The sequence below is a fragment of the Callospermophilus lateralis genome, chromosome 12 (assembly GCF_048772815.1).
Source record: "Callospermophilus lateralis isolate mCalLat2 chromosome 12, mCalLat2.hap1, whole genome shotgun sequence".
NCBI classification, from domain to species: domain Eukaryota; kingdom Metazoa; phylum Chordata; class Mammalia; order Rodentia; family Sciuridae; genus Callospermophilus; species Callospermophilus lateralis.
In genome coordinates this window covers 111,164,805-111,192,760 of record NC_135316.1, presented here as the reverse complement: position 1 = coordinate 111,192,760, position 27,956 = coordinate 111,164,805, and the positions used below count along the sequence as shown (strand labels likewise).

The following is a 27,956-nucleotide window of genomic DNA, read 5'->3' as shown; positions in this document are numbered from 1 at the left end:
CCTCCGCCCCGGCGCCCCGTCCCTGCGCGCCCGGCTCTTCCTCCTGCGCCGCGGCCCCCGCCACTGCGCCCGCGCCGCCCGGGCTCAACCGCCACCGCGCCCGCCCCTGCTGGGGCGCGCGGACCTTCCCATTGAGGGCTGGGGCGCGCGGGGACAGCCACGCTGGGGGCCCGGGCGCGCGGGGACACCCTGTGTCCCGAGGCCGGGCGCGCGGGGAGCTTGTTCCCAAATGGGTCGGGGACTTCCCCACATTGTCTCAGGGAACGCGCGGGGACACCCACACCGAGGGCTCCCGTGCGCGGGAAGGACGCTCTCGGGTGGGTTGGGGACCTCCCAGGACCTGGGAGCGCAGGGACCCGTCCCTGGGCGGCCTGCCTTCCCCCTCTGGGCTCGCAGTCCTAAGGGCTCGGGTCCGGCGGAGCGAACGGCAGCTGCCTGCGGGCCTATCACGCACCGCGCGCGGGGCGCTCAAGTCCCTGGCGCCGCGCCGCCCCTCCGGAACCGACGAGCGCGGCGCCGAGCCGCGGGGGCGCCGCGCGCGGACGGACCGCACCGGAAGTGACGCGGTGGACGGTCCGCGGCCGCGGCCATGGCGCACATCACGATCAACCAGTACCTGCAGCAGGTGGGTTCCTCGGCCGCTCCCTCCAGTCCGCGCCGGAGGGACCTGGCCGCGCCAGCGGCGGGAACGGACGCTGGCGGAGAGGGAGGGGGACCGCGGTCGCGGTGGCGACGCGAGGCTTGCCTGGGGCCCGTCGCGTCGGTGTCGCCGCCGCGAGCGAATCCCGTTGGCGCGGACACGCTGCGCATTGGGGCAGCTGTGTCTGCGGGGCTTGTGCCCGAAGGCGCTAAGTGGCAGAGTCACAGCCAAACGGTTTGGGGGTCCGAAGCTGTCCTTGTGGCCGCTAAACTAGGCCGGGAAGCGGGTGGCTAAGCCCCTCTGGGGAGCTGGTGCGAAGGGCATCTCGATGACCTTTCCGATTTTTACACCCCTTCCTGGTGCCGCCGTCGGTCGTGTCTCGAGGACGCAGGCCCTTCCCACTCGGGTGCCACCTGGCCTTTCGGCCACATTTCCCGTCAGCCATTGCTTAGCTGCAGCAATTCCAGGCCCCTTCCCGCGGCCTGCATCTGAAGACTATGAGGGAGGAGCATCTGCAGCACGCCTCTTTCCCTGGGGATGGGAGAGAACACTTGCAGAAACCCTGTTCCACCCTAAACATCTCACTGGCTAGACTCACTGGGTCCCCTTGCTGCAAGAGAAGTTGGGAATTCACTTACTGCCATGTTGAATATGTGTCTCTGGAGTTGAGCTCTCCCAGCTTAAAAAGAGGAAAGGGAACAGTTAGTGCTCACTGCTTCTGTCTCCTGATTGCCAGTTAGGTCACAGCTCAAGTGTCATGTCCACAGAGGCCCTCCAGGATGGCCCACTAAGGAGAAGCCTAATTTACCTTGTGTGGTATTTTGCTTTTTTGTATTTTTTTTTTACAAGACGTTATATTGATCCTTTTAACACTTATTTATGTGTGTGTATCTTTCCTCTTTAAAACTTGAGCTACATAAGACTAGTGACTTTGTTATTTCTTACCTCTGCACTCTGGCTCAGGAAGTGTGTTGGAAGCTGACAGAAATGGGAAAGCCCAGCCAGAGGGTGGGCAGGAGGGTTGGATGATTTTCAATGCTCACACCTCTTCTTGGTGACAATCTCATTTTCATTGTCTCATCAAAGCACCTCTCTTCTTGGCAGTGTGTTTTTAGAGGAGCACTCTGAAAAACCCATCCTTTGCCTCTCTTGTCCAGTGAGAATAGTTTGGGCTGATGATGAGAATAAGAAAAAGAAGCAATGATTAGTGCTTGTCAGCCGTTTCCTAAGTAGCAGAGTCTGCCATGAGCACTTTTATGCATGTTCAGTGTTTTGTTTTTTTTTTTTTTATGAGTGAGTCCATCACAAGCCCATTTTACAGAGTGGGTTAAGTTGTCCACCCAAGAGGACTTGAAGCTGCACAACTGGGACTGTGACACAGTTTCTGGCTCCAGAGTCCGTATTTATTTTTGTTTTATACTGAGGATTGAACCCAGGGGCATTTAACCACTGAGCCACATCCCCAGCCCTTCTTTATATTTTATTTAGAGGCAGGGTCTTGCTAAGTTGCTGAGGCTGGCTTTGAACTCACAGTCTTCCTGCCTCAGCCTCCTGGGCTGCTGGGATCACAGATGTGCGCCACTGCACCCAGCCAGAGTCCATGTTCTTGACACTCAACTTTTCTGAAGGATGCTGCTTCCTGGAGAGTTGTACTTGAATCTCAATAACCATTTTGGCCTTGTGACCTTTCCTCATTTCAGCACCTTGACAGTAGCCTTGGGCAGCAACTACATGGAATAGCAGAATGTCTTTGTTTCCTGTGTTTGCTGAGATAAATTCCTAGTAGCAGCTTGGATGGGTTGGATCTCATCTTCCTTCGTGGATGCTTGAGCACGACCGAGGGCTTCCTTCCTCAGCATGGGGAAGGCATATTTGTGCTGGTTTTCAGAGCTTTGTCCCATGGGGTGATGGGGCCTGGAAGGGTGCCTACAGATGCTTCAGAGAGGGAGGCACTGAGCGTGGATAATCCACAGCAAGCCGTGAGCAAGTCTGCTTTTGTCCACGGTCAAACAGAGAAGACATTACTCCATTTCTCAAGGTAACCAGCTGTAAAAACAGCCCTGGGAAAGGGTCCAAAGGAAGAATAGCTGATCACTGCCTTGCATCCCTCAACTGTCTGCAAGTGTCAGAGCCTAGAGGCCTCAGGAGGTGTCTCCCAACAGAGGTGAGGGCCACATTCAGACCTGTTTTGTTCTGTGCTTGGACTTTAGCAGGTACTACCCAACTTAGTTTACGTTGGCGGAGGATGAATTGGATGGACTTATATGCCGTTCTTTCCCATGCCTCTGCTTTCTGGAACTGCTGTTCTTCTTGGGTCAGCTTGCATACCATTCTTCCCACTGTGGGCATCCCCTTCACCACTCTCCAAGGGCTGGCATTATTCCCACAGGGGCTTCTTCATCCCTTCCAGCATGTCTCTGTGGGCTGTTATTCTTTCCTTTGTGTTCTTGATTTTTCTGTTCATGACAGAATTATGTAATGGCAAATTTTTTTAAAAAAGTGTCTCTGTGCTTAAAATTTTATTTTCTTGCAATTGTGTATTCTGAAAAATTGCAAACGTACAGGGAAGTGGAAAGATATACAGTGACAGCTCACAGACCTTTCACGCTTGCCTTCTTTCTGTGGGAACACGTGCTTTCTCCCTGAGCATGTGAAAGTCAGCTGCAGACAGTGTGGCTCTGAGAACAAGGACATTCCCTCTAAACACAACTTGACGCCATAGTTGCCCCAGGTGTTCCCTGGGACTTCTACTGCTGAACCCAGGGCACGGTCATGTCTTGGGCTGCATGTGGCCTTCTGGCTCCTTAAGTCCCCTTTAATCTGGGTGAGTCCTCCTGCCTTTCTGACAGCTGTCTTCCATCCAGGTTTGATTGTGTCAGCATTTGGATTTGGGTGTTCTTCTCCTGGACTGCCACAGGTTAGATGTGTGGGCGCCCACTGCTTCTCTGGAGGCACCTCATTGGGGTAAGAGGTGTCCCCTCAGACTCCTCTCTCATTATGGTGCCTTTCCCCATTGCAGGGCACACGTCATCTGTTGGATGATGGGGTGAGGACTGTTCCTGTGCCCCATAGCCTCGCAGGGCTGACACTGAAGGTCCTTTCCCAGGTCAGCCACTGTGTTAGCACTGACTGAGCAAGCATTGCTTCTCTTTCCTTCCTGCCTCCCTCCTGTACTAGGGACAAAATGCAGGGCTCACACTTGCTAGGCAAGTGCTCTGCCACTGAGACACATTCTCAGCCCTCTTTTTATGTTATTAACTAATTTTTTTTTATCAGTTAAAAAAGTATTTCCCCTATATCCTTTCTAGGCAAGCGCTTTACCACTGAGCTACAACCGCAGCCCTATTATTGTTATTTTTTTGAAGCTCCGATTGCCTTGGAGCCTCTCCAGCTGAATTCTGTGGCGTTTGACCCTAGTCCTTCCTGGGGTGCGTTCTTCAGGCTCACCTAGCCTGGAGCCAGGCCTTTCTCCGAGGAGCTCTGGGATCCGGAAGGCAGAGACCTGGGTGTCGGGTGTGCTGGCTGTGCTGGAGGCTTTCAGTGGGCAGAGCAGAGGAGCCCAGTTCTAAGCAGTCGTGGGTTCTGAGACTTCCTGGTGCCCCTGAGGTGCCCGCGTGCGCTGAGCAGCCAGCATTGTCAAGGTTGTTAATGTGCTCTGCTGCATCCCTTCTTTCCTTTCACACACCCCCAGCTTTGTAGCCACCTGGGAGGGAGTCAGGACCACTGTGTCCTACCATCTCCAGAGACTACCTGGGAGGTCACTGGCAAAGGAGGACCAGGGGGCACAGGACCATCTGTTCTGCTCGTTGGAGGGACCTAGTGTCTGGGTTTTGGGGACCACTGTGCTTCTGGTACCTTCAGCCACTGGAGGCACACTTCCATTTCATCATGCTTAATTCTCCTCTGTGACTTTTAGCTGCCCACAGGCTGAATGTCATGGTAACGGGCATGACCAGAAGTTAACCAGAGTGAGGATCTCCGAGGTCCTTAGATTGTGCCTGGACTGGGAGGGCATGTGTGCTAGAAAAGCAGAGCCTCCTGAGAGGCCAGTGTGCCTCAGGACTGCAGGGAGGGATAGCCTGGGGCTCTTGGCTGGAGGTCCTGTTGGCTGAGGGGAGGTGACCACTGGAGGGCACAGGCTGCAGGCCAGCCCAACAGCTCTTTACTTGACACCTCACTAGGTGTACACCAGGTCCCTTGCTCTGTGTGCCCAGCCTCCCCAGGGGGCCAGTGGAGGGCAGTACTTCTGAATGCTCATCCTCCTGGGACTGAACTGGTGAGAACTGGTTTCTGGGACCCACAGACCAGCATCAGCAGGCTTGATGGTCGTTCCACTTTGCTGTCCAGGCTCAGCTCCTGCTGAGATGGTGGGCAGAGAAGAGAAGGTCCCTTGGGCCTGTTCTGACCCTGGAATAGGGCCATCCCTCTTGCCCGCTTGACCTTATGCCCAGCGAGTACTCTTTCCCCCTCCCTGCCCCAACCCCAGTCAGGTAATCTTTGAGGCTCCTTTCTGCTGAGCCCAGTGCCCTTCCCCTGGGGTGGGCACGGGAGCCTGGAAGCCCTCTGTGTAGAGAAGCCAGTGCCCAGTGCTGACTTCAGGCTGCCTTACCTGGATGCTTGCAGGTGCACTTGATTTCCACCACCAGACTCCAGCGTGGCAGCTTTAAGGAGGGCCCTGCCCCTTCCCATGACCCAGTGGAGGCTCTCAGTGCCCGTCTCCCTGCCTTCAGATGAGACCCCCAGACTTAGGGCAGGCCTGCAAAGAGCACTTGATTAGTGCTTGGGTTCCTTCACAGCCAACCCTGCTGTGCCCACAGGTGACTTTCCAAAGGGCAGTGACGGGCAGGATGTGTGTGGCCTGGAGCTGCAGTCTGGGCCTTGCAAGGGCTGGCTTGCAGCTGGGCTTGTCCTCTGAAGGCTTGGATCTGTGGCCCAGCCTGCTCGGCTTCAGGTGGCTGTGGCTGAGGATAGCAAGTCTCCAAGCTCACTTTCCTGCAGCCCTGGTCCCAGGGCCTCCTTTCCATTCTGAGTTCAGCACCCCCACCCACAGGGTCTTGGTTTGGTTCTGTCTGCATTGGCATAAGCACTGTGCCTGAGGGACACCGGCATTAGGACGACGTCACACTGCACTGTCTCTAAGTGAAGTCAGGGTTGCTCTCGCAGATCTCTATCTTCAGAGCAGACTCCACAGAAGGTGTCTTCAAGGTCGTTGAGTCCTCTTTCTGTGTGGTTGTGGCATCATTCAGTGTCTGTCTGGCTTCTGTTTGTGCTTGTGTAGAAGGTTGGCTTTTCCTTCCCCTGCATTTCTTGGAAGTTTTCATAAATGAACACTGTATTAGAAAGCGTGCTCAGAAACACCCCCCTCCCCCACACCGCATCACTTACACCACTTTCCCACCCCTTTATTGAGATGGAGAACCATTTTCACTAGATTCTGCCTACTGCTTCCCTCTGGTCTTCTTGGAGAGGTGAACAGGATGCACAGAGACACACAGGGTTCTTCTGTTTCCCTTGTTCTTGGACCAGCGGCAATGCTATTTCCTTTTTCACCTCCGCTGGACTGTGGGTCCTGGGAATCGCTCCTCCCTCTGTGATGACATGGCATGTCTGTGGACATCTTGTGGTTTATTCACCCAGTCTCCTGTGGTGGATGTCAGACTGTTTCCAGTGTCTTGGATGACACGCAGTCCACCTTTTGCTTCTAGCTGTGGCATAAGTCCCTAGAAGCAGGTTCACTGTTTGATGCACTTTGTTGAGTATCAGGTGCAGGTTCCTTATCGTGTGCTTCCCAGTCAGCCCCACTCTTGCCTCAGATCCTGCGCGCGGCCTGGTGATGTGTGCCATTGCTCCTCCTGGATGTGGACGCTGATGCGGCAGTGCTGGGTCACAGAGGGTGTTTGCCTGCTGTGTAGAGATGCCAGCCTTCTGTCGGGGCTGTGCCAACTTGCCCTCCCACCAGTGTGACATGCAGCCCACTTCACGTCCCCACAGCAGTGTGATTTAACCACGACAGCCCGGACCAAGGCCCTGTCGCCTGCCCCACTGTGGTGGGCGGCCTGCATTCAGGAGGAACTATACTGCAGATCTGAGCTTGGACCTCCTCCCATGCTGGCAGCGTATGCCTTGAAGTACAGTCCTCTTGTGACGCTGGGTAGCCTGCCAGTCCAAACTCCAAGGGACACCCAGCACTCCAGCATGATGTGCCATAAGTCATGTGCTAAATGCATTTCCACCTACAGTGGTTGACCTAGGAGCACCTGAGTTCTGTGGGTGTGGGAGCCCTATCCAGGACTTTCCCATGTGCCTCTTGCTTACTTGCATACCCTCATGCTGCCCCTGGTGAGTCATGTGCACAAGCTGAGCCTGATGGCACGCATCCACAGTCCTGGCTATTCAGGAGAGTAAGCCAGCTTGGGCAACACAGTGAGACCATACCTCAGAAAAAGTCATGTGAACATGAAGTGTACATATCAAATTTTATTTTCATTAGATCCTACTACCATACGGCTTTATTCTTTGCTCTTTCGCCTGTATGATGAGAATGTTTTGTAAGCACAACTTAAGTGCACTGGGTCTTCTGGTATAAAATGTAGTGCCACAGGCCTCCAACAGCAGATAGAGGTGTGTGCGGCAAGCAGGGTCAGCTGGCATCATGTGTCCTGTAGTGCACCCTTTGCCTGCATGGTGTCTGCTCTGCCCTCCCAAGCCAGTCTGTGCAGTTTTCCTGCAGCATGTTTTTCCCCATTTAACAACAAGCATGTTGTAGAACTCTCCATTGTTGCATGTGTGTCTGTTTTGTTCTTTTAGACAGCAGGTGAGTATGCTGTTGTATGAATGCAACATCATTGTTCAGCCATTTCCATTTCCTTTTTATTTTATATCTAGGTTGAGTAGAAACCTTCTGAGTTTTGGATACGTGTGGGTTTTTTGAGTGCTGAGTATCAAACCCAGGGCCTTGTACAAGCTAGTCAAGACCTCTGCCACTAAAAAATATTTGTAACAGTTGTAAAAATTCATTTTGAGACAGGATCTCTCTGAGTTGCCCACGCTGGCCTTGACTTGTGATTCTTCTGCCTCGGATTCCTGAGTAACTGGGATTGCAGTGTGAGCCACTACTCCTGTGGATTTTAAGCTTTTTTTGGAGATAAGGTCTTGCTGTTTGCCTAGGCCAACCTGAACTCCTTGGCTCAAGTGATCTTCCTGAGTACTGAAACAGGTGCATACCACTGCACTCGTGAATTTTCAGATGTATTGTTAGTATGACCAGGTAAAACTAGAATAATTCACCTTCGTGGTGACTAAATACTAAATCACTGATTCATTCTGCTTCTCCTGTTTTCTTGCCTCTGGAAAATCCCATTTTGAGATGAAGTTACTATATCCTGGTAAAAAGTGCTGACTTTTTACATTTTTTATTTTTCTGACCCCTTTCAAAGTAGGGGTTGAGTTTGGGGTGTGCAGTGTGATGTTGAGGTTCTGGTAGAACAGAATACTTCCTGTCTGCTGAGGCCCCTCCCACATGTTTCAGGTGTATGAAGCGATTGACACCAGAGATGGAGCATCCTGTGCAGAGCTGGTATCTTTCAAGCACCCTCATGTTGCAAACCCACGGCTACAGGTGAGTACAGGGCTGTACACATGGCCTCCTAGAGAAGGGGGCAGTGCCCGAGAGTTCAGAGTGCAAGCAGAAGAGAAGGGATGCTGCCGTTCTTGTCTGAAGACTTCATGGTTCCCTTACCACCGATGTCCTTCCACTCCATTCACTACAGTCCTGCGTGTGATCCCCATGTAGCTCTCTGGGGCCTGGAGCAGTGCTTTTTCAATCAGCGTCATTTAGCAGAAGGCAATGGAGCTCGGACTCAGTACAGACCTGGGTCCCCAGAGTCCATGTGCTGATGCCCCACAGGTGTCTGCCTCTTGGGCTCCCTGCAGAGGTGGGCTCACACCCAGGCTTGGCCTGGGGACGTGGCATAGCCTTGTACAGCAGAGCCAGGCTGCCTGGAGTGTGGTTTCAGCTGCTCTCCTCCCCAAGTCACACTGAGCCCTGGGGCTGCAGAGCCTGGACATTTATCTGACCTTTTACAGCAAGCACTTGCCCACCTCTGAAAATACCAGAACCCTTAACTTAAGAGTTTAAATGATATCCAAGCATTATCTGTAGAAAATATTATCATCATTGCGTAAAGCTCCGTTTCTTCACTGATTCTATTATAAAATTAGAGAACAAAGTTTCTTTTGGAAGAAACATGGGGCCACCTACCAGTGATGATATTAGCCACGTATAGACAGCATCTCAGACCCAGTAAGTGGGTCTCTAGGGTAACAGCAGGTTCTGTATTACAGAGCTCCCTGGGTGGTTCTGGTGGGTGGAAGGCATTGGGAACTGTTGCTCTAGGTGGACTCAGTGCTGGAGACCTGGCTTGGTGGTGTGCCCCCTTCCAGGTGGCACACTGAGGGACTCAGATCTGTCTGTCAAACCCTGCAGAGAAACAGAACCAGTAGAAATCTGTACATTTTCCCCCCATATATATATATGGAAGAAGAGAGATTGTCAGAAGGAATTGGGGCACACCACTGTGGAGCCTGAGGAGTCCCACGATCTGTGTCTTCAAGCTGGAGGCCCAGGAAAGCCAGTGGTGTGGCTCAGTCCACGTCCAGAGGCTGGAGGACCAGGGCTTGATGGTGTCGATCCAGCAGAGGGCCGGGCCGTCAGGAACCCTGAGGCCAGCTCCTGCCCCGTCCCTCTCTGTTCAGGCCCAGCAGCATAGCTGCTGCTCACCACACAGGAGGTGCCACTGCTCCAGTGCCAGCGTGAACACTGGGGCCGTCGAGTAGATGTGTAAAATTGACCTTCACACATTGTGGTGCTCCATGTATCTAAAATCTGGCTGTTGGAAGGAAGGGAAAGGTAGAAATTCTCACTGGCCACTGGCTGGGATGCCCTGCTCCCTCCAGGAAGCCACGGAATGAGCCCTCACAGGCAGCGTTTCTGGCCAGTGAGGACTTGTTTGTGATATACTTTGCTGTTAAACCTGTGGCAGTTGCTTAATAACCGTTTCTTGACTGGCTGGCTGTCAGATGCTAAAATGCGTGTGAAAGTGCCTAGAACATTTCCTGGCCTGTAGTAGGCAAAGCTGAGTGGTATCCGTGGCGTCTTGGTCCCTTGAAGCACAGATGAATATTGTTGAGTTAATGAATCCTTATTTAGAAGTGCTAAAACCTAAAGTATTACTACTGTGGATGCTGAGATTCTGAAACAAGTTTTTGTAAATCTTAGTGTCTTTCTATACATTGTGCTCTTTCTGTGCTCATTAACTTTATTTTTGTCATTTTTCATATAAATCAGATGGCTTCTCCAGAAGAGAAATGTCAACAAGTTTTGGAACCCCCTTATGATGAAATGTTTGCAGCTCATTTGAGGTAATTTTTATTAATTTTTTTTATTTTATTTTTTAATTTAATTTTTTTTTTATAAGATTTTTCTGGAACCCTCACTACGTCAGGCTGGCCAGTCATTTGAGGTAATTTTTGTTGAGGAAGAAAAGCAAACACAGCCAGAAACTGCTGAACTCACTAGGCATATTCTCTTGCATCACATGCTTGAAGCATGAATAACTGACTGAAAAGGTAGAAGAGTGCGTTTGTGATCTCACTTTGGGAAACCCTGTGAAAACTGGGTGTGTCTGTGGGTCCTGCTGTGAAGAGTCACCTGATACCTGTCACACTGACCGGGGTCTTTCATTGGTGGGGGGTGGAATCTGGCTCAGGACTTGATTTTTTTCATGGAAATGTGTCTGCTTTTTAACCTGTTTGCCTTGCTGGGAAAAAAACTGGACTTGAGCAAAGCAAACAAAATACTGCTTTTTTATTGTGGGACAGGGTCTCAGGTTACCCAGGCTGGCCTGGGACTTGCCACCTTCCTGCCTTTGCCTCCTGCGTCCCTGAGGTCCCAGTTGTGGAGAGGTGCTGCTGCTTCTCTGTCTCTGGAGCATCGGTTCAGGCAGCACATGGTCCTCAGTTCTCCACTTGCCTGCTCTTGTGTCTCAGAGCAGTGCAGTGCTGGGAAGACAGGGCCAGAGGGCTGGAAGCCTGTGCACCCTGCCGGGTCTCTGGAAGGGTTGGGGTGCCACTGTGTTCCTTGCTGTGTGAGGCACTCTGACGTTTCCTGGCTCTGTGGCATGTGTGATGGGCCCAGGTGTGGTAACACAGAGACCGCGTGCCTGGAGGGAGCCCAGTGGAGCTCACCGACTCAGCTGCTGTTGCACAGAGCCTCTGGGACTCAGCGGGGGTCCTCTCGAAGGGGTCTCACCTTGCAGCAGCTCCTCTGGGCCAGGAAGTCATCGGCATCTCCGTCCACCTGGCCTGGCCTGCCAGCAGGAGCTCTAGCCTCCCTTCCAGGCCTGGTAGCTCTGGCCTGGTGCCTAGCATCTGGGTTTCCCCGGCTGAGTCTTTCCTGGGCCACTGTCCTCAGACTGCATGTCTCTCTTCCAGGTGCACCTATGCTGTGGGGAACCATGACTTCATAGAGGCATATAAATGCCAGACGGTGATAGTCCAATATCTTTTGTCTGCGTGAGACTGTGCAGCTTGGAACAGGTGCAGTGACTGCTGGGCTCTAGGTCTTGAAATGCTGGGCCAGTTCTCACCCCTGTAATTAGACAGAATAGAAGCATTTTGCAGGGAAAACTCATTTTAGCTCTTCCACTTGGCACCTGAGTTAAGACTCATCCAGTTATCTCTAGAAAATAGAAGAGCCTAGTGAGAGGAGTGTTTTATCTAATTACGTTGAGAAGTCTCACATTTGTAGGTAAACGGTAAGTGTGGTTACAGGGACTGGTTGGGTCCCCTGGTGAAATACCAGAGGTCCAAGATCCAGGCTAGAGGGATGAGCATGGATTGGATGCACACCCCCATTACTGTGTGTGGTCCCAAAGGTCGTGGTCTTGCTTAGCTCATTTGAGTGCTGTCCTGTACTGATTGTGTTCTGGGTTCTGGTGTACAACCTAGGTTTAGCTTGCCTTTTAGAAAACCATCTTGTTAAGTATAGCTAGAAGACAGTGGGCTACTAGCCAAGTCTCCCTGGAAATGGTAAATAAATTATATCGTAGATTCTGAAGCACTTAAATCTAGCTTGTAACCATCTGGGCTCAGAAACCAAACACATTTCCTTCCTTCCTTCCTTCCTTCTTTTTTGGTGGTGGGGGGTACTATGGATTGAACCCAGAGGCTCTACCACTGAGCCTCATCCCAGCCCTTTTTATTTTTTATTTTGAGTCAGGGTCTCACTAAGTTGATTAAGGCCTCTCTAAATTGCTGAGGCTGGTTTTACACAAACCTCCTATCCCAGTCTCCTGGCTGCTGGGATTACAAGTGTGCACCACTGTGCCTGGCTCAAATAAATTTTTTTTTTAAAAAATCTGATAAAAGTCTTTCTTATTTTGGAGCAAGTATGTATGAAATAAACATTGAGTATGCTTAGGCCTAATGATACACAGGTATTTGTAATGTGCACTCATGTCTTTTTTTCTTTTAAAGGGTGGGATATAATTTAGGATTTGGAATCCTATTCTTTTTTTGTTGAAGCTGTTTTCAATATGTAGTGTCATTACAGTTTGCACATCAGACCTTCCTTAACTTAGTACATCATTTCTGCGGGCATTTCAGGCCCACAAAGAAGAAAACTGGTGAGTATGGACAGAAACAGTTGGAAATTAGTAAAGGGCATTTGGTGTTTGGGCTTTTGTTTTTATTTTTGTTTTTTTGCAAAGTTTTAAAGAATTTGCTTAAAAGTACTATTGTGTTTTTCTGTAGAATTCACGATAGTTGACATGATAGTATCAACATGGGTAATAGAATTATAACAATGTGTGCAAACTAAAGTGGCATTATCTTGCAGTATATCTTATTTCAGCACTTCCTTGTCCCCCAAATTCTTTAAATACTAATTTTTTCCTTAAGTTGTTCATTCTGAGCTTACTTTTAGTTTTTTAACTTAAAAAAGATAGACCAACTATGTAGTTCATTGGGGCAATATACACAATAATTGGGTTAAATTCCTTGACAAACTGATTTCTAACTTCAAGATCTAGTTAAGACTCCTTAGGAATCTGTGGGTGGCACACATTCTTCTGTACTAGACTGGCTGAAGGCCTTTAAAGCGAGCAAACCTTCCTTTCTAAAGGGAGGGCCTTGCTTTCACATGGAAGGAAGTCAGTACTGTCCAAGATGGGCGCAGAGCTGTTGATGATGATGTGTATGTCACACCATCAGTGTCTTTTAGGAAATCTTACCGAGCTGCCTCTTTTTAAACAGTGCTGTTTGCCAGTGCGGGGAGTGGAGGGGATGGGCGGTGTTCCGAGATTCCCTGCGGGGCAGTGTCCAGGCCCTGATTAGGGCTGGCCAGTGGTTTGGAGCTAGCAGTGGGCCTTTGGCCTCTAGGTCGGCCACAAACATGGCTGCAGCTGTCTGGGTGGCAGGTGAGGAAGCAGACAGTGGCATCAAGTTTTGGGGGCACATGGCAGCCTGGCACCAGTGTCCCCCCACCTCTGAGGAAAGCCTGGACTCGTGGCCTCTTCAGATACGTCTGCTGTTTCCTCTGTAGGGCTCTACCAGTCATGTATGCGGTAGCCCTGGACCTCCGTGTGTTCGCCAACAACGTGAGTGAGCTCCCTGTCCCTGCTGTTTTACAACTAAAGCCCTGTGACTGCTACTGCATTTCACGTGCGTCTCCCCACGGTGTTGAGGAATGAGTGGGAGTTGGGTTGCATTGGGGTGGGGAGCAAGATGGGTGGCAGCAGGGTTAGGTTAGGGTTAGGGTTAGGGTTAGGGTTGCTTCTCGGGGTTATGCCGACAGGCTTTGGTCATTTGCTGGATGTTCCCTGTTAGTGTGGAGGGAAGTGCCGTCTGTGGGGCTGCCCATGTGTCAAGTGGGTTGCTTTTCCTTAGGGTGGAGCAGTAGCAATGAGCAGTTCTGCATCCTTTTACTTGTAAGATGTGGCCTGTCTTAAGGCACTCCAGCTGAACGTAGATTAAACGGCTACCGGCTCCTGTGGCACAGAAGGAAAAGGCCCTGGATTTCATGGGGTGACGTCCTCTCAAGGGGCAGCACAGCTGGCTGTGAGCCAGAGCTGCCCATTCTTTGTCTTGTGGACGGCTTCCAGCTGCAGAGCCGATGATTCGCTCAGACTCTGCCCTCTCCTCCTGCTCAAGCCAGTTGTCACCCTAGGAATTTTCAGCCCATGTGGCTCTGAGCGGCAGAGGCGAAGGGGCTGGGACTGACGGTGGGGAGCATCCTTTCACCTCCTGTCTGTCCAGGACAGTTCCAGGGAAGCCCAAACCTGGAAGTGCCCACAGAGACAAAAAAGCCCCACAAAAGTTAGGACAGGGCAGATCGCCTGGCACCATGTGCTGTGCGCCACGCACAGGTTTACACGTCTCTCCTGCCCCCTCAGCAGGGCAGTGGGGTCAGCTAAGGCCTATAGAAACAGGTAGATAAGGCCTGAAGTCCGGCATAATACCCCGAGGTCTGTGGTATGTATGACTGAACATCGCTAATCACATCAAGGATCAGGGACATGTCAGCTTCTCGGGATGTTGGATGAGGAAGGTCATTTGCCAGTCCCCAGCACTGAGATGACAACGACATTTGGAATCATCTGATGAAGTTTGTTTCACTGTTTTTGGTGCTAGGGATGGCAGGCAGGGCCGTGGATGTGCCAGGCAAGTGCTCTACCACAGCCCGCCCCTGGCGATTTTAGAACAAGGTATGAAATGCCTCTGGGGACTATTATGAACACCGGAAACAAGTGAGGGGGCCAGTCTTTTTAATGTTAACATAACTGACTTTTAAAATAAAACTGCACTCTGTTTTCCAGACAAGTGGAACAAACATACTGAGCAGAGTGGCACCTTGCGCATCTTAAGCCCGTACCACCTGGCTCCAACAGAAGCCACCTGGAATCCTTGTCTGGCACACACTCCCTGCCGGCAAAGGCATTTGCAGAGCATCCATGGGGAAGGGAGGCCTGACAGAAAAGGGAGGCATACGTTAGGACACTGTGTCAAGACTCTTGAGACCAGCTTTGTGAAGCTTGCTACAGTGTGGCCTGAATTGTTTCCACTGGAGCATTAAAACCACTGGCCTGGCCTGTGCTTGAACAGATCTTATACTCCTAGACGATTTTCATCTTCAGTGTGTCTTAGTTCATGCAGGCTGCTATAACAAATCATGTGGCTGGGTGGCTTATAAACATCAGACATTTATTTCTCACCATCCTGGAGATGGGAAGTCCTAGGTCAAGGGGCCAGCAGGTGGGGTATCTGTGAAGAGCCTTGGTCTGGTTCATAGCCAGGTCTTCTTACTAAGTCCTTGTGTGGTGGATGGGTCAAGGGATCTCTTGGGGTCTCTTTTACAAGGGCACTGACCTACCACGAAGGCCTGCTCTCAAGCCCTTTTGGATGTGGTTGTACAGCAGATCCAAATGTTGATATTTGGTGAGGTAAAACAAACAAAAACAACTGAAACAAAATAGCCCTGTTTGTGCATCAGCGAAGTCTTGGGGAGTAGGAAGCTGCCTCGCTCAGTGGTTGAAAACTCTTCCTGCAGTTCTGGCTTTTCCCTAGAAGCACAGCTGTTGTCGCTGGCTGCTGACACCATCACTTGTTTGCCTGCAAGTGGCAGGCTTGTTGGTTCTCTTTTGAGAGCGTGGTGTGCAGGGCCCACTCCTGGCCCAGCCTGCAGATCTGGCCACTTCCCAGTACTGCTCCTGGGGACAGCCGTGCTGGGAGCCATCAGCCAAGTAGGTATGACAAATTCCTTGCCAGCTTACTCCCATGCTGTCTAGTGGAAGGACTTCTGAAAGGTGACCTTGCTCAAGGACCAGGGCAGGATCCGTGTTTAGGGTGATCCCCCTTTAGAATAGGGCAGTTTAGCATAATAGGAGATTAGGGTGTTCCCCCTTTAGAATAGGGCGTATCCTGCTGCTGAGTTCCTCTTGAGTGCTTAGGGTCAGACAGTATATTTTGGGAGACAGAAGCCCATGCGGAGTGGATTTGGGCAGAGAACGTGGATTCCCCCAGAGCGTGTTTGTAGACGGCCGGTGTGAGTTCGGGAATAAAGAATTGCTGTTTGAATCTACAAGCTGTGTGGAGACTCGTGATTTGTGCCCAGCCAGAGACTGCGGCATCTGGTGCTGTACCATTACAGCCGTCAAGGCAGGGCGGCAGGGCGCTTGCTGCACTTCCCAGACAGCACAGGGAGTGGTGAAAATGTGAAGTTGGTAGCATTCTGAGGGGGAACAGGCTTGGCTGGCCGGGTTGCGTGCACGTGCTGGTGTGGAGGGTGTGGGATGCTGGTGAGCTGCGGGACGGCTCAGCCTGTCCTGCCACCCTGCTGCACCATCCACACAGACGTCAGGACAGGAGGAAGGGACTGTGGCCTGGTGTCTTACTGAGGATGGCTCTCAGCTCATAGACCCTCCACAAGAGGAAGAGGAGATTGCTCTGGAGACTGGGGAGCGAGGCCCTTGGTGACAGCTGACACCATGGTACAGCCATGACCAGCTTGTAGCGCAGATCAGGAATCTGGGCGGGGCAGTTGTGATGCGAAGACCCCTCAGGTTTCAAACCACAGTCGTGGGATTTAGCTCTTAATTGTACGTGTTTTTGTGTTCCATTAGGCAGATCAGCAGTTGGTGAAGAAAGGAAAGAGCAAAGTTGGGGATATGTTGGAAAAAGCTGCTGAGCTACTGATGAGCTGCTTTCGGGTCTGTGCCAGTGACACGTGAGTCCGGGCTGGAGGCGTCACCACCGCTCCTGGGTCACCACAGGCCCTCCCTGTCCCTCCCTATCACAGCTTGCTGTGGGCTTTGCACCTGCCTTAGGCCCCCACACCCACGTGACTTTGGCTTTGAGAAGCTTTGGTTTTCTGAAGGAGAGGCCCTCCCAGGGGGCCTGCTGCTCCTCTGGGGCTTGTCTGCAGGCCACCCCTCTCTGAGCGCTCCTCTGCACTGGTGCCCAGGCAGGCCTCCCTCTGGCCGAGCTTCCCTGAGCTTTCCTTTCTATGAACTGCTGTGGTCTGCCTTCAGTCGGCTGAGCACTCACTCTCCCTGGCAGGTTTTCAGTGAGGTGACTCTGCTCTGCCCACTTGGGTTCAGTTTCTCCTGTTTAGTAAGTTTATATTTTTTATTAGATTTTTAAGTTTTTGCATTCTTTTATTTTTCAACTTTAAAAAAAAATATTGTCCCTTCATTCTGGGCGATTTGTGTTGACTGCCTGCAGGGTGGCTGCTCTTAGTTGCCATTACTTACCTGGACTTTCTAGCGGATTCTATTTTAGAGTTTCCATTTTTCTCCAAAAATTCCATCTCTTTATCCATCTTACCACATTTATTGGATTGTGAGTTTTAGGAAATCACGTCTGTGTCTCTGTCTTCTCTGTTTTAGGTATACATATATATTTTTCCTGTTTTTACTGAGGCAGGGTCTCACTCAGTTGCCCAGCTTGTCCTGGCCTTAACCTTGCGATCCTTCTGCCTCAGCCTCCTGGGTAGCCGGGATCACAGGCATGGCCCCTGCGCTGGCTTGGAAATTGTTACATAAACAAAGAAAATAGTTCCCAGAAGGTCTTCCAGCTTTCAGTTTCCCTCTCCTCATCCTCCCCAGCCCAGCCTCCAGCCCATTCCAGGGCAGCTGGGTGGCAGGGGACCTTCCTGTCTCCAGGTGCTGCAGTCCTGGCTGGCCGCACGACTCTCACCTGGGGCCCCTGGCAAGGCCTGCTCACAACCCTCATGGCACCCTGCTCTTCGTTCCCTGTATTGAGGCAGCTCTGGGTTGATGGTGAATGGAGGTGCTGCGCCTCCCACCAGGGCCCCTTGCGCATGGAGCTGCACGAGCACTCGGGGGTCCTCAAGGCTGGTTCTCAGGTGGGACGCCCAGAGCTCAGCAGCTAAAGGGCCTCCCGTGGATGGGCCTGGCGTGGATCAGAACTGGTGCTGTAGAGGACACTGTCCCAACAGTGAAAAGCCACCTTAACATGGGGATCTGCAGATGTCTACTGAGGGTCTAGTGTCTGGCACACACAGAGAACTGCTACAGTGAACCGTGAAAAGAAACGGGTTTAAAGGATAAAATATTAGAAAAATCTTCCAAAGAAGATCTGCAAATGGCCAGCGAGCTGCCACTCCATCCTCAGGGGCTCTGGTCAGAGATGGCAAGTACAGGCTAGGAGAGGCTGTGTCCCTGGTGGGCGGGACTCTGGGGACCTCAGCTTCCTCAGAGAGCCAGTGGCACCTCAGATTCACCAAGTGGCCCTGCAGTTCCTCCTGGCTGCATCCAGAAGATGGCAGCGGCCAGAGGCCATTGACTAGGTGCCATCGCAGGACACTCTGCTCGCTGCCTGGCCACGGTTTTGAAGTGATGGTGTTGCCCTTCTCTCCTGTCACACTTGGAGGGAAACCCAAAGAGCAAATACCTCTTTTGCAGGCCACAGCCCTGTCATGGTCAGAGCCCCTGGAGAGCTGTCGTAGCAGCCCACCAGGTGCCGTCCCACAGGCCGATGGTGCTTGTACGCTCAACGTTGCTGGTGGGCACATAGGTCCTGGGGCAGCCTGTTCCCCTGCCCACGAGCAGCGTGTCTTCTGGCCCGGCACCTTGTTGTCTGCCCCACGCCTCGCTCTTGGGTTGGCATTTCCGGCAGCCCGCCACCAGGCCTCGCTCTGGCACCCCCTGGACAAGCTGTGTGGCAGGGGAAGCACTGCACAGAGATGGTGCACGGCTGAATGTTGAAACACCCACGACACTGGAAGGACCCTCAGGGACGCCAGCCTTCTAGGAACTCTCTGCTCTTGTCTAACACACCCTCTTTTGATCTGTCTCCATCTGTCTTTGTGTTTCACAGTCTCTTGGCACATGGTGCAGTTGCCTCGGGGGCTTGGGTTTCTCCTTGTCCCTTGAGGTGGGTGTGCAGGGCAGGTCTGCATGGTGCCCGTGCAGCCCTCTGCGCCCCTCCCAGGCCAGGCTGCCGTGCCCCCAGTGCTGCCTCCACTGCTGCGCAGGCAGCTCCTGTGCCTCCTGGTGCCCCTGCTCAGGGACCCAGGGGAACTTTTGTGCCAGCTGAGACACCTCTCAGGAGACCCCTGTGCCTTCAGGAGTTCATTCTGTCCTGGTGACAAGAGAAGATGCTTCTCACCTTTAGAAAAGCTCCCTGCAGAAGCTCTGACGTGGTGCTGCAGGCCTGCCTTTTTAGCATCACCTGTTAGATGTCTGGTGAACGCAACCGCTGTTAGCCATCAGGCAGCTGGTTCTGTGACTTGTGTCTGTCTCCTCTGTGACGTTAAGAACTTCATCTTCCTACAGTCGTGCTGGCATAGAGGACTCTAAGAAGTGGGGGATGCTGTTCCTGGTGAACCAGTTGTTTAAGATCTACTTTAAGGTAGGCTTCTGCTGGAGTCTCTGTGAACTCCCTTCCGTCTTCCCCGTTAGGCCGCTATCGCTGTCTGTGATCAGCCAGCCCACCTATCATGCATGGGAAGGGAGGGGCCACACCTGTGGTCCTCCTGGCCAGCCCTTGCCGAGTGCCTCCCACCTGCAAGGGGTGCTTCTCCAGTGTCTGACTTAAGACAGCCCCGTGAGGCCTGTACTCCCAGCCAGAGGCCCTCCTGGCAGCGCTGGGCCCTCCAGGGCGGTGGCAGCTCTGAGATAGGCGTGGGTGTGAGTGGGCTGGAGGCTAAAGCATTTCTTACTGCCCAGAGCCAGCCAGTGAGGGCCCTCGGGGTGCACGTGGCTGGGCCTTGTTCCTCCACTCCAGGGGTCATAGGTCTGACCTGGAAGCTCCTGCCAGTGTGCCCTTCCTCCCTTGGCAGCTGCAGCAGCTGCAGCTCCCTGTGGCCATGGCCTCAGGGCTTCCAGGAGGCGGTTGGTTCTCCCACCTGCCTGCTGTGGCTGTTGTTCTAAACAGACATTTGTGATGGATTGTTATTTGTTATAGATCAACAAACTCCATTTGTGTAAACCCCTGATCAGAGCCATCGACAGCTCCAACCTGAGAGATGATTACAGCACTGCCCAGAGGGTGACATACAAGTACTACGTTGGACGCAAGGCCATGTTCGACAGTGACTTTAAGCAAGGTGTGCTCTGCTCTCCCTGGTGGGCAGTGGCACAGCCTGGCTGCCAGGGGTTGCTTCAGAGAAGGCTCCTAGTCTCTCCGTCCTTGGGGACGTCCTTTCTGAGGCAGCTGAGTGTGACTTTCTCCAGTTTTCTCTCTTTGCCTTTGACTCTAGTGCGTGCAGGTTGTGCCCTGCAGGCAGAGGCCACCAGGGCGGTACTCCACCTGGCCGCAGCCCAGCCCAGTCAGCATCAGGGGTCCCTGGGCACAGGCCAGATCTCACAGAGGCTGCGTGTGATGGCACTCGCGCCCCAGTGCCTTCTTGGACAGAAGCACCGTGGTGTCGTCCCCTTCAGGCCCCTTGGCCTGTCTTCTGCCCACCATGTCTTCTGTGTGCCCAAGGCACACTTTGGAACTGTCAACCACTTCCTCTCACACCCGAGAGTCCAGGGCACAGCATCCTGCAGGCCACAGGCAGCCAGCAGCACTCTCATACCATGGTCTGTGGATCAATCCTGGGCTTCTGTGGATGAGCTTTTCAGTTTTCCACATTTTAGTAGACGGTGGGCTTCTGAGGAAGGGCTTCCTGGGGTCTTCCCTTGTCTCTGTTTTCCCCTTAAAATGGGAGCATTAGGGAAGGCACTTTTAAGTCACATTGCATTGGGTTCTACCAGGGTAGCCACGTGGGTCTCCTCTGAGGCTCATTGAGTAGCAGTTTTGGATACTCAGGAGCCAGCAATGATCATTGATAGCAATGCCAGGTGGCCCTTGTGTCTAGAACCTTGACAGATGAAGCGTTCCTCAAGCTTCTCCCCAACTCCTTCGTCTTCTGTAAAGACCCAAGCGTCCTAGAGACTGGGTTTGGGATGCAGAGCTGCTCTGGGTGCCCCAGAGGCCTGTGCCAGCCTGCCTTGTGCCTGGTGGCTCTCGAGGTCTTGGCTCCCATGTCACTGCTGGGAGTTCCTGCTGCTCTTGGTGCGTTTAACTGGACAAAGTGTCTGAAGCGTGAGACCATTCTCACAGCTTCTTGTGACCACATTGCTTATGGAAAGAGGGAGTATTCAGAGCGTCTTGGTTGTTGGCCACACATTTCATCAATTGTAATTTCAGGTGCTCATACCTCTTGAGGTGTTTTTGGCTCTAAGTAAAATAGAGGTTTCGTGCAAAACATCTGAAGTGCCCTGGATGGCAGCAGAAAATCAGTGGATTGTTAGAAATGCGTTACTGTGCCCTGGGGATTTGGACTTGGTTGTCTTGGGCATTGGTAGAGTAGCACATTTCTGGGGCAGTTGCCAGAGTCTGATGTCAGGCTGTGGGATGTGCAGGCTTCATAACCCTGTAGGGCTCCCTGTGGGCTCAGCTCCTGGCCATGACAGTCTTTTGCCAGGCGTGGCGTGTTGCTCACGAGTGGAGGCAGAGGTGCTCAGTGCAGACCTCCTGGGCCAGGGTCTGCCGCCCAGCGAGGGGATCTGTGTCAGATGGGTCCTCCTGGTTCTGAGGGTCTCTGGGCCATTGGGTAGGGACTTGGTGCTGTCCAGGAAAGACTGCTGTGGCAGGCCATGTGCTTCTGTCTGGACCCCTGGCTCCCCAGTTCCTGAGCCACATTCAGATCATAGGCCCCCAGGTCCTGTCCTGCCACCTTAGCTGCAGGCCTGGGAGGAGTCTGGACGAGTCCCACTGAGGACTCAGTGCTGTGCAGTCAGCAGGTGAGCCCAGTGGAAGAGGCTTCTTTGTATCCCAATGTCTAGCTGTTCAGCTCTGACTTCCATGAAACCCAGGACCAGCACCTCACCAGCTCACGGCACAGTGGCTCACGCACCTGTCGTCTTCAGGAAGGCGCACGCGTGGGCTCTGAGCTGCATGCGAGCTTCAGGGGTGGTGCTAGCATCTGTTGGGCCGTGGGTGGCTCGTCTGCCTCAGACCTCTGTCTTCCCATGTCGGGCTTTCCGGGTTGAAGTGCTGACTGTGTGGCTCCCAGACCGCAGGCGAGTTGGCTCCCACCAGTCCCTTCCTGCACTACCCTCCATGCCACAGGCCTGCCCAGCCTTCCTGGGGCTCTGGAGTCACCGGACATGCTTGAGAAGAAGGGCTGGGGAAGGAGTGTAGCCAGGCTGTGCTGGGCCACGGGCTTCGCGGCACTGAAATGAGAACTCTCGCCTTGCTTCAAGCATCGCAGGGGGTGGGAGCTGGAGGTGCTGTGCCACGGCAGCCTGGCCTGCCGGACTGACCTGGCTGCTCTCCACAGCTGAGGAGTACCTGTCGTTCGCCTTTGAACACTGCCATCGCTCCAGCCAGAAGAACAAGAGGATGATCCTGATCTACCTGCTCCCCGTGAAGATGCTGTTGGTGAGCGGCTGTTCCTCTGCAGCCCCGTGGGCTTGCAAGGGTGCCAGGTGGGCCGAGCCAGCACTTCCAGGCCCTTCCAGCCGAGCTTTGCCTGTGTGTATCTCCCAGCAGTGACCAAGCCCAGCGTTCCCACTAGACATGAAACAAGTGTGTGCTGTTTTCATTTCTCCCCGAGGGCCTGGATGCACAGCAGAGGGTTGACCAAGAAAGCAGAGTGTACTTGCAGTCTGCCTGGGGGTCTCAACAGAAGAGCCCCGCCTGAGGAGTCAGGTGGCACTGCCCGGAGTGGGGAGCCTCCTTCCACATCTGGACGAAAGTGGCGCCTGCTGGTGGCCAAAGCGCGCATCGCCCAGGGTGGCTTGCTGGTGACAGCAGGTGTGCTGTCCCGCCCCTCGCCATTCTCGCCCTCCTGTGGAGAGCAGGGGTGTGTCCTTCCTAAGTCCAGTGCGTTTCCTGGTGTCCATTGATCCTCCTTCAGCTGCTTCAGGGATTCTAGGGAACTGGGCTTGCGGTTGTCTCAGCTCGATTCTTTGATAAGCTGTCCCTGAGGACAGGCTGCTGGAGTGACAGCGCCTGTAGGGAGCTAACTCTCTGTCCCAGGGCCACATGCCGACGGTGGAGCTCTTGAGGAAGTACCACCTCATGCAGTTTGCCGACGTGACCCGAGCTGTGAGGTAGGTCCCCACGCTTCCTGCAGGAGCCAGTGGGCAGAGGTTGCACACTGCCCGTGAGGGTGGCGTTGACGCACTCTCTCCCGGCCTGCCCCACCAGCGAGGGCAACCTGCTGCTGCTCAACGAGGCGCTGGCGAGGCACGAGACCTTCTTCATCCGCTGTGGCATCTTCCTCATCCTCGAGAAGCTGAAGATCATCACCTACCGGAACCTCTTCAAGAAAGTGTGAGCAGGGTGCACACCTGGGCAGGTGGTAGGGCGGGACACACCTGTGGCTCACTGCCACACCAGCTCAGGCCCTGGCTCGGGAGTGGTGGCAGAGCCTTGCCCTGTGGGCAGCATGGCACCCACTGCTCCTGTCCCTGGAGGGCAGCCAGCCAGCCTCGTGGTGACTGGTGTGTCACAGGGGAGATACCAGGTCTGCTCTTCTGGGGCCTGTAGCCATAGGCTCTCGAGGTCAGACTTCAGACAAGGCAGACCTTCCTCCAGCTGTGGGTAGGCTGTCAAAAATGGCATCACCTGAGCCTGCAGGACACTGGGCAGGCACATCCTGGTGTCAGAGCCACTGACAGTAAGAACCTCAGCCTCAGCGAGATAGTTACCGAGTGTGTGAATGTTCTGTTTGTACTAGCAGGTTTTTTTTTTCCCCAAGGAGTACCAGGGATTGAACTCAAGGGCACTTGATCCCTGAGCCACTCCCTCAGACCTATCTTGTATTTTACTAAGAGACAGGGTCTCACTGAGTTGCCTAGTGCCTCACTTTTGCTGAGGCTGGTTTTGAACTTGAGATCCTCCTGCCTCAGCCTCCCAAGCCACTGGGATTACAGGCTTCAAATAGGAAAGTCAGGTTATATTTCATAGTCTTATTTGTAGATTATGTTTCAGAATATATATAGTTAGTAAGTGGAAACATGTTTTATTCCTTCTGAACCCTGGTTCATTGCAAAATGCCTCTCTGTCTGGCTCCCAGGCCTCCTCCTGGCCTTTGAAGTAGCCCCCCTGTCGGGAGCTGCAGTGTCCTGTCTTCCCTCTTGCAGGTATCTGCTGCTCAGAACACACCAGCTGTCTCTGGAGGCCTTCCTGGTCGCCCTGAAGTTCATGCACGTGGAGGACGTGGACATCGACGAGGTGCAGTGCATCCTGGCCAACCTGATATACATGGTGCGTGGGCCTTACTCTGGGAGGCAGCTGCTCCCAGTAGGGTGATCTGGAATTCAGAGCCTTCATGTGGTGGTGGCGAATTTAGTGAGCAGCCTTTTGCCTTTGCGAAGGTATTTTGACGTAGAAATACCACCCACAGGGCCCTTGGGCAGGAGGGTGGGTGGTACTTGCCCCCATCAGCTGAGCTGCGCCAGGACTGTTGCAGACTGCTCATGCCCGGCGTCTGGGCTGTGATTTGGGTTCGGAAGTGCAAACCAGGTCCTCTTTTCTCTCCTCCAGGGTCACATTAAAGGCTACATATCCCATCAGCATCAGAAGCTAGTTGTCAGCAAGCAAAACCCATTCCCTCCACTGTCGACCGTGTGCTGAGGCTTGCAGGACCCTCTGGGCAGAGAGTGGCTCTCATCTGCAGCTGTCTTGGGCTGCAGTCAGCTCTGGGCTGCACCATTCTCTGCAGCTGGAACCTTCTGGGTGCCTTCCCAGGGTGCTAAGACCAGTTTGCCCACACCCTGAGCATCCTGAACCCCGTGGCGCTCTGTGAGCGGTGGCAGTGTTGGGGCACCTGAGGGAGGCCTGGGGCCCGCAGCTTGCTCTGCTTCCCCAGTGTTGTCACAGAGGCCATCTTTGTGACTTTTTGTAGCTCTTTCTATAAAAAAGGATATTTTGAGTTGTTATCTTCTAAGATATGTCTATTTTTATTAAATCTGAATTTTCATGTGATTGAAATGCTTGGCTAACTTAGGGTGTCTTTTTGGAAGCAGGGTTTAGTTTGACTGTTTTCCAGCTCTCACAGCTTGTGCGGGGGCCTGCTCAGATGCCATAGGCTGATCTGCCCCCGGGATAGGAGCTGTTTCCTGGGTTCTGGTAGCAGGAAGCCCGAGAGCAGCCATAGCCCCTCCTGAGCTGCAAGTGGCCAAATTATGAGTCCCCCAAAAGGGTCACTGTACTGATGGGTCACGGCTCACGTAGCTCACAGTCTGATTTCACCTCTGGACCTTCCTGCATTATCACAGGAGGTAGTTTTTGTTTTATTTTGTTCTATTTTTGTTTTATTTTTTGAGAGGCAGGGGCTCATGTCCAGACCACAGCTTGACCTGTCTGCTGAGTCTAAGCTGGCTTCCAGCTGAGTGTCACCCATGACAGCGGGTACAGGGGGGGTATGAGCCTGCAGATTCCTGCTCCACAGAGCTGCTCTCCCTGCCATTGAGCTGTGGTGAGCCCAGGCTGTGGCCGGGTGTGGCCTCTTGCTGGTGAGTCCTGGGCTGACCCATAGCTTTCTCCCCGACTCTGCATGTTCCCAGGCCTGCTCTCTTGCAGAGTTGCCTGTGGAAATCTAGTCCTCCCACTGGGAGCAGGGGCCATGGGCATCCTGCAACTTCTGATCAAAATGATGATCTCGTGGTAACCTGTTGGAACGTCTGTGAACACCCCTGGATTTCATTCTGCTCACAGCAGGAGAAGGCTAAGGCTTGTCAGCTCTCAAGGTGGCTCACTGAGCAGCAGTGACACCCCCAGCCAGGGACTGATGGTTGGAGGTGAACACGGCTGCACTGAGCAGTGGAGGGACTGCAGTGTGCAGCAGCGTGTGTGGACCGCTGGTGTCCAGGCCTGCGTGCAGGGACCACACCAAGGAGTTGGGCTTGATCCTTGCTAAGAGTGCCCTGGTTGGCCCTTTTTCTTTAATTTTTTAATACCACAGCCCTTTCATATTTTATATTGAGATATGGTCTACATTGCTGGGGTTGGTCTGGAACTTGCCATCCTCGTGCCTCAGCCTCCCGAGTTGCTGAGATTTCAGGGATGCACGACTGTGCCCCACTAGTTTGGCCCTTTTAAAGCTTATCATAGCCAAGTTTTTGTTGCTCCTCTTAGAGACAAAGACATGGAGTGGAGTGATAATCAGAGCCACTGGCTGTTACAGCAGAGCACTCCTGGGGCCCGGAGGCTCCTCCATCCTGGTGCCTCCCAGGCACCGCTGCCTCCTGTCCGGGTGCTCTTGGACCTCCCTGAGCTGCCTCTCTGCAGTGCTCCTCCCTCAATGGCTTCCAGTTGCTCCTCCACCCAGAGCAACTGTGTGACTGGTGCTGGCTGAACCAGGCAGAACTGGGGGTGTTCTGCTGAGCCAGCTGCTCTCCAGCTTCTGTTTTGCTTTAGCTTTTTTGCCACTGTGACTAAAAGACCCAACCAGCACAACTCCAGAGGAGGGAGAGTTTATTGGAGGGTTGGTGGTCTCAATCCGTAGAAGGCCGGCCCCATCCCTCAGGGCTAGAGGTGAGGCGGATCGTCATGGAGGAGGGGTGTGGCCTAGGGAAGCAGCTCACCTGGTGATCAGGGGCCGCAGAGAGACTCCGGATACAAAGTGTATGCCCCATGTACACACCCCATGCCAGCCCCTCCAGCCACACCCCACCTGCCTCCGGCCACCACTCAGTGACCCCCTCGGGGATCGATCCTCAGATCAGGTTAAGGCTGTGGCCCAGTCACTCCTCCTCCAGACCTTGCCCCTCTCACACGTGAGCTTTTGGGGAACACCCCACACGCAGACCTGGCCCATTCCCAGGTGTTGACCTGCTGTGTGTTGTCAAGGCACGTTCGCGGGCGGGACACCCAGAGCCTAGATCTGGGAGAGGAGGCGATGACAGAAACAGGAGGGTCTGTGCTGACGGTGTCTGTTTCACTTAGAAGTCTCTGGGCTCTTTGCAAGGTCTCTGGGTGAAAAGTTCCAAGGAAAGAGCACCGCGGCTTGCTGCAGCGGCCTGGCAGGTGTGGGGCTCGCAGTGAGGACACTGTCCTGCCCGTCCCCTGTGTCTTGGTTCCGTTAAACCAGAGCGAGTGCCTGTGACCTTGGTGAGAAGGAAGGTGCTGAGCACCTGACCTGGCGCTGGGCCCAGGAGGCCTGTGAGGAGCCAGGTGCCCCTGGACCATGACAGCACCTTCCGGTGGTGACAGTCACGTTCAGGACCTGCTCACACCCCTCCCTGTGCAGTGTGTGACTGGCAGCCTCGTCAGTGTGCCGCCCTGCAGTGCCATTGAGCCTCCAGCGTGAGGAGGCCCCCCTGCCCCTCTCGGGGGTGCAGACGGGAGCATCCTTCTCCCCGACCCCATGGGTACCCTGGGTGCATGCACCTGCACTTGATGCTAACCAGAGGGCCCTGGCCGGCTCTGAAGTCCAGTGCCATGGACAGATTTGCAAGGGTGAAATGACCCACCGAGTTCTCCCCTCTGTGACGACAAGGTGGAGGCCCTGTGGAGCCTGCTGCCAACTGCTGCCTGCTGTCCTTCACTGTGGATCTGGAGGCCGTGCACAGGAGAGCCTGGTGTGCATTCCACGGCCTCCCCTCAACCTGTCCTTGAGCGCAGTCGTGAGAACTGCCTGTGGAACAAGCCGGGGTTTGAGAAAGGCCAGGGGACAGAGGCCGTGGCCAGGAGCTACCGGCTGCTGGCCTTGCTGCTCAGCAGAGTTCAGGTGGCTTTGTTGCCCCAGCACTTAGAGAGGCAGAGCCAAGACCAGCTTGTTCTCGGCTCTTAGGTCCATTGAGGGCACCCTGCCAGGCAAGGCCGGCCTCTCTGGCCCCCCACCGCAGGGAAGAAAGGCAGGGCAAGTGAGGCCTCACTGGGGACTCCGGCCTGTGCCCTGGGCCAGCCACACCAGCTGCTGTCAGTCAGTGTCAGGCACCCTTTCCCTCACACTCGTGCTGGCTGGCTGGCGATGGTCGCCATCTTGTGTCCCCTCTGCCGCTCTGCATATTTCACATATGCTTTCTGATTTTTCAAGCATCTCAGGATCATTGAAGCTAAATTTAGCTCCATCTTGCATTAGAAACAAAAATGCCAGCTTCAAGACCTTCACTTTGTTCCTACATGTGATCTTCACTCTGCAGTGTGATCTTGCACAGTTGGTGAAACAACGACAGCTAGGTTTCTCAGTGAGGCTTGTGTGCCACCCTGAGCACATGCGCATTGTCAGCAGAGTTCTCGCGTACTGTGACACACCACAGAAGTCTGGCTTTAGGGCTTGTTGACTTGACCTTCA

General features: G+C 53.6%; 1 protein-coding gene across 3 annotated transcripts; it reads left to right on the top strand.

Annotated features, from left to right (window-relative positions):
- The first annotated feature begins 27 nt into the window (after positions 1 to 27).
- Pcid2 (PCI domain containing 2) lies at positions 28 to 24,386 on the top strand. Of its 3 annotated transcripts, XM_076872141.2 has the most exons (14): positions 28 to 625; positions 8,169 to 8,258; positions 9,987 to 10,060; positions 11,132 to 11,199; positions 12,285 to 12,324; positions 13,242 to 13,296; positions 16,318 to 16,421; positions 18,994 to 19,069; positions 19,625 to 19,766; positions 21,990 to 22,090; positions 22,691 to 22,764; positions 22,862 to 22,987; positions 23,800 to 23,923; positions 24,203 to 24,386. In XM_076872141.2, exons 1-14 carry the CDS (start codon positions 590 to 592, stop codon positions 24,290 to 24,292), a joined length of 1,200 nt encoding a protein of 399 aa, XP_076728256.1. In that variant the 5' UTR covers positions 28 to 589; the 3' UTR covers positions 24,293 to 24,386. The 3 variants fall into 3 exon arrangements, with proteins under 3 accessions (XP_076728256.1, XP_076728258.1, XP_076966791.1); XM_076872143.2 differs by lacking the exons at positions 28 to 625; positions 8,169 to 8,258; positions 11,132 to 11,199; positions 12,285 to 12,324; positions 13,242 to 13,296 and having other exon boundaries at positions 10,043 to 10,060; XM_077110676.1 differs by lacking the exons at positions 28 to 625; positions 8,169 to 8,258; positions 9,987 to 10,060; ... (1 more) ...; positions 12,285 to 12,324; positions 13,242 to 13,296 and adding an exon at positions 14,462 to 15,442.
- The last annotated feature ends 3,570 nt before the right edge of the window (positions 24,387 to 27,956 follow it).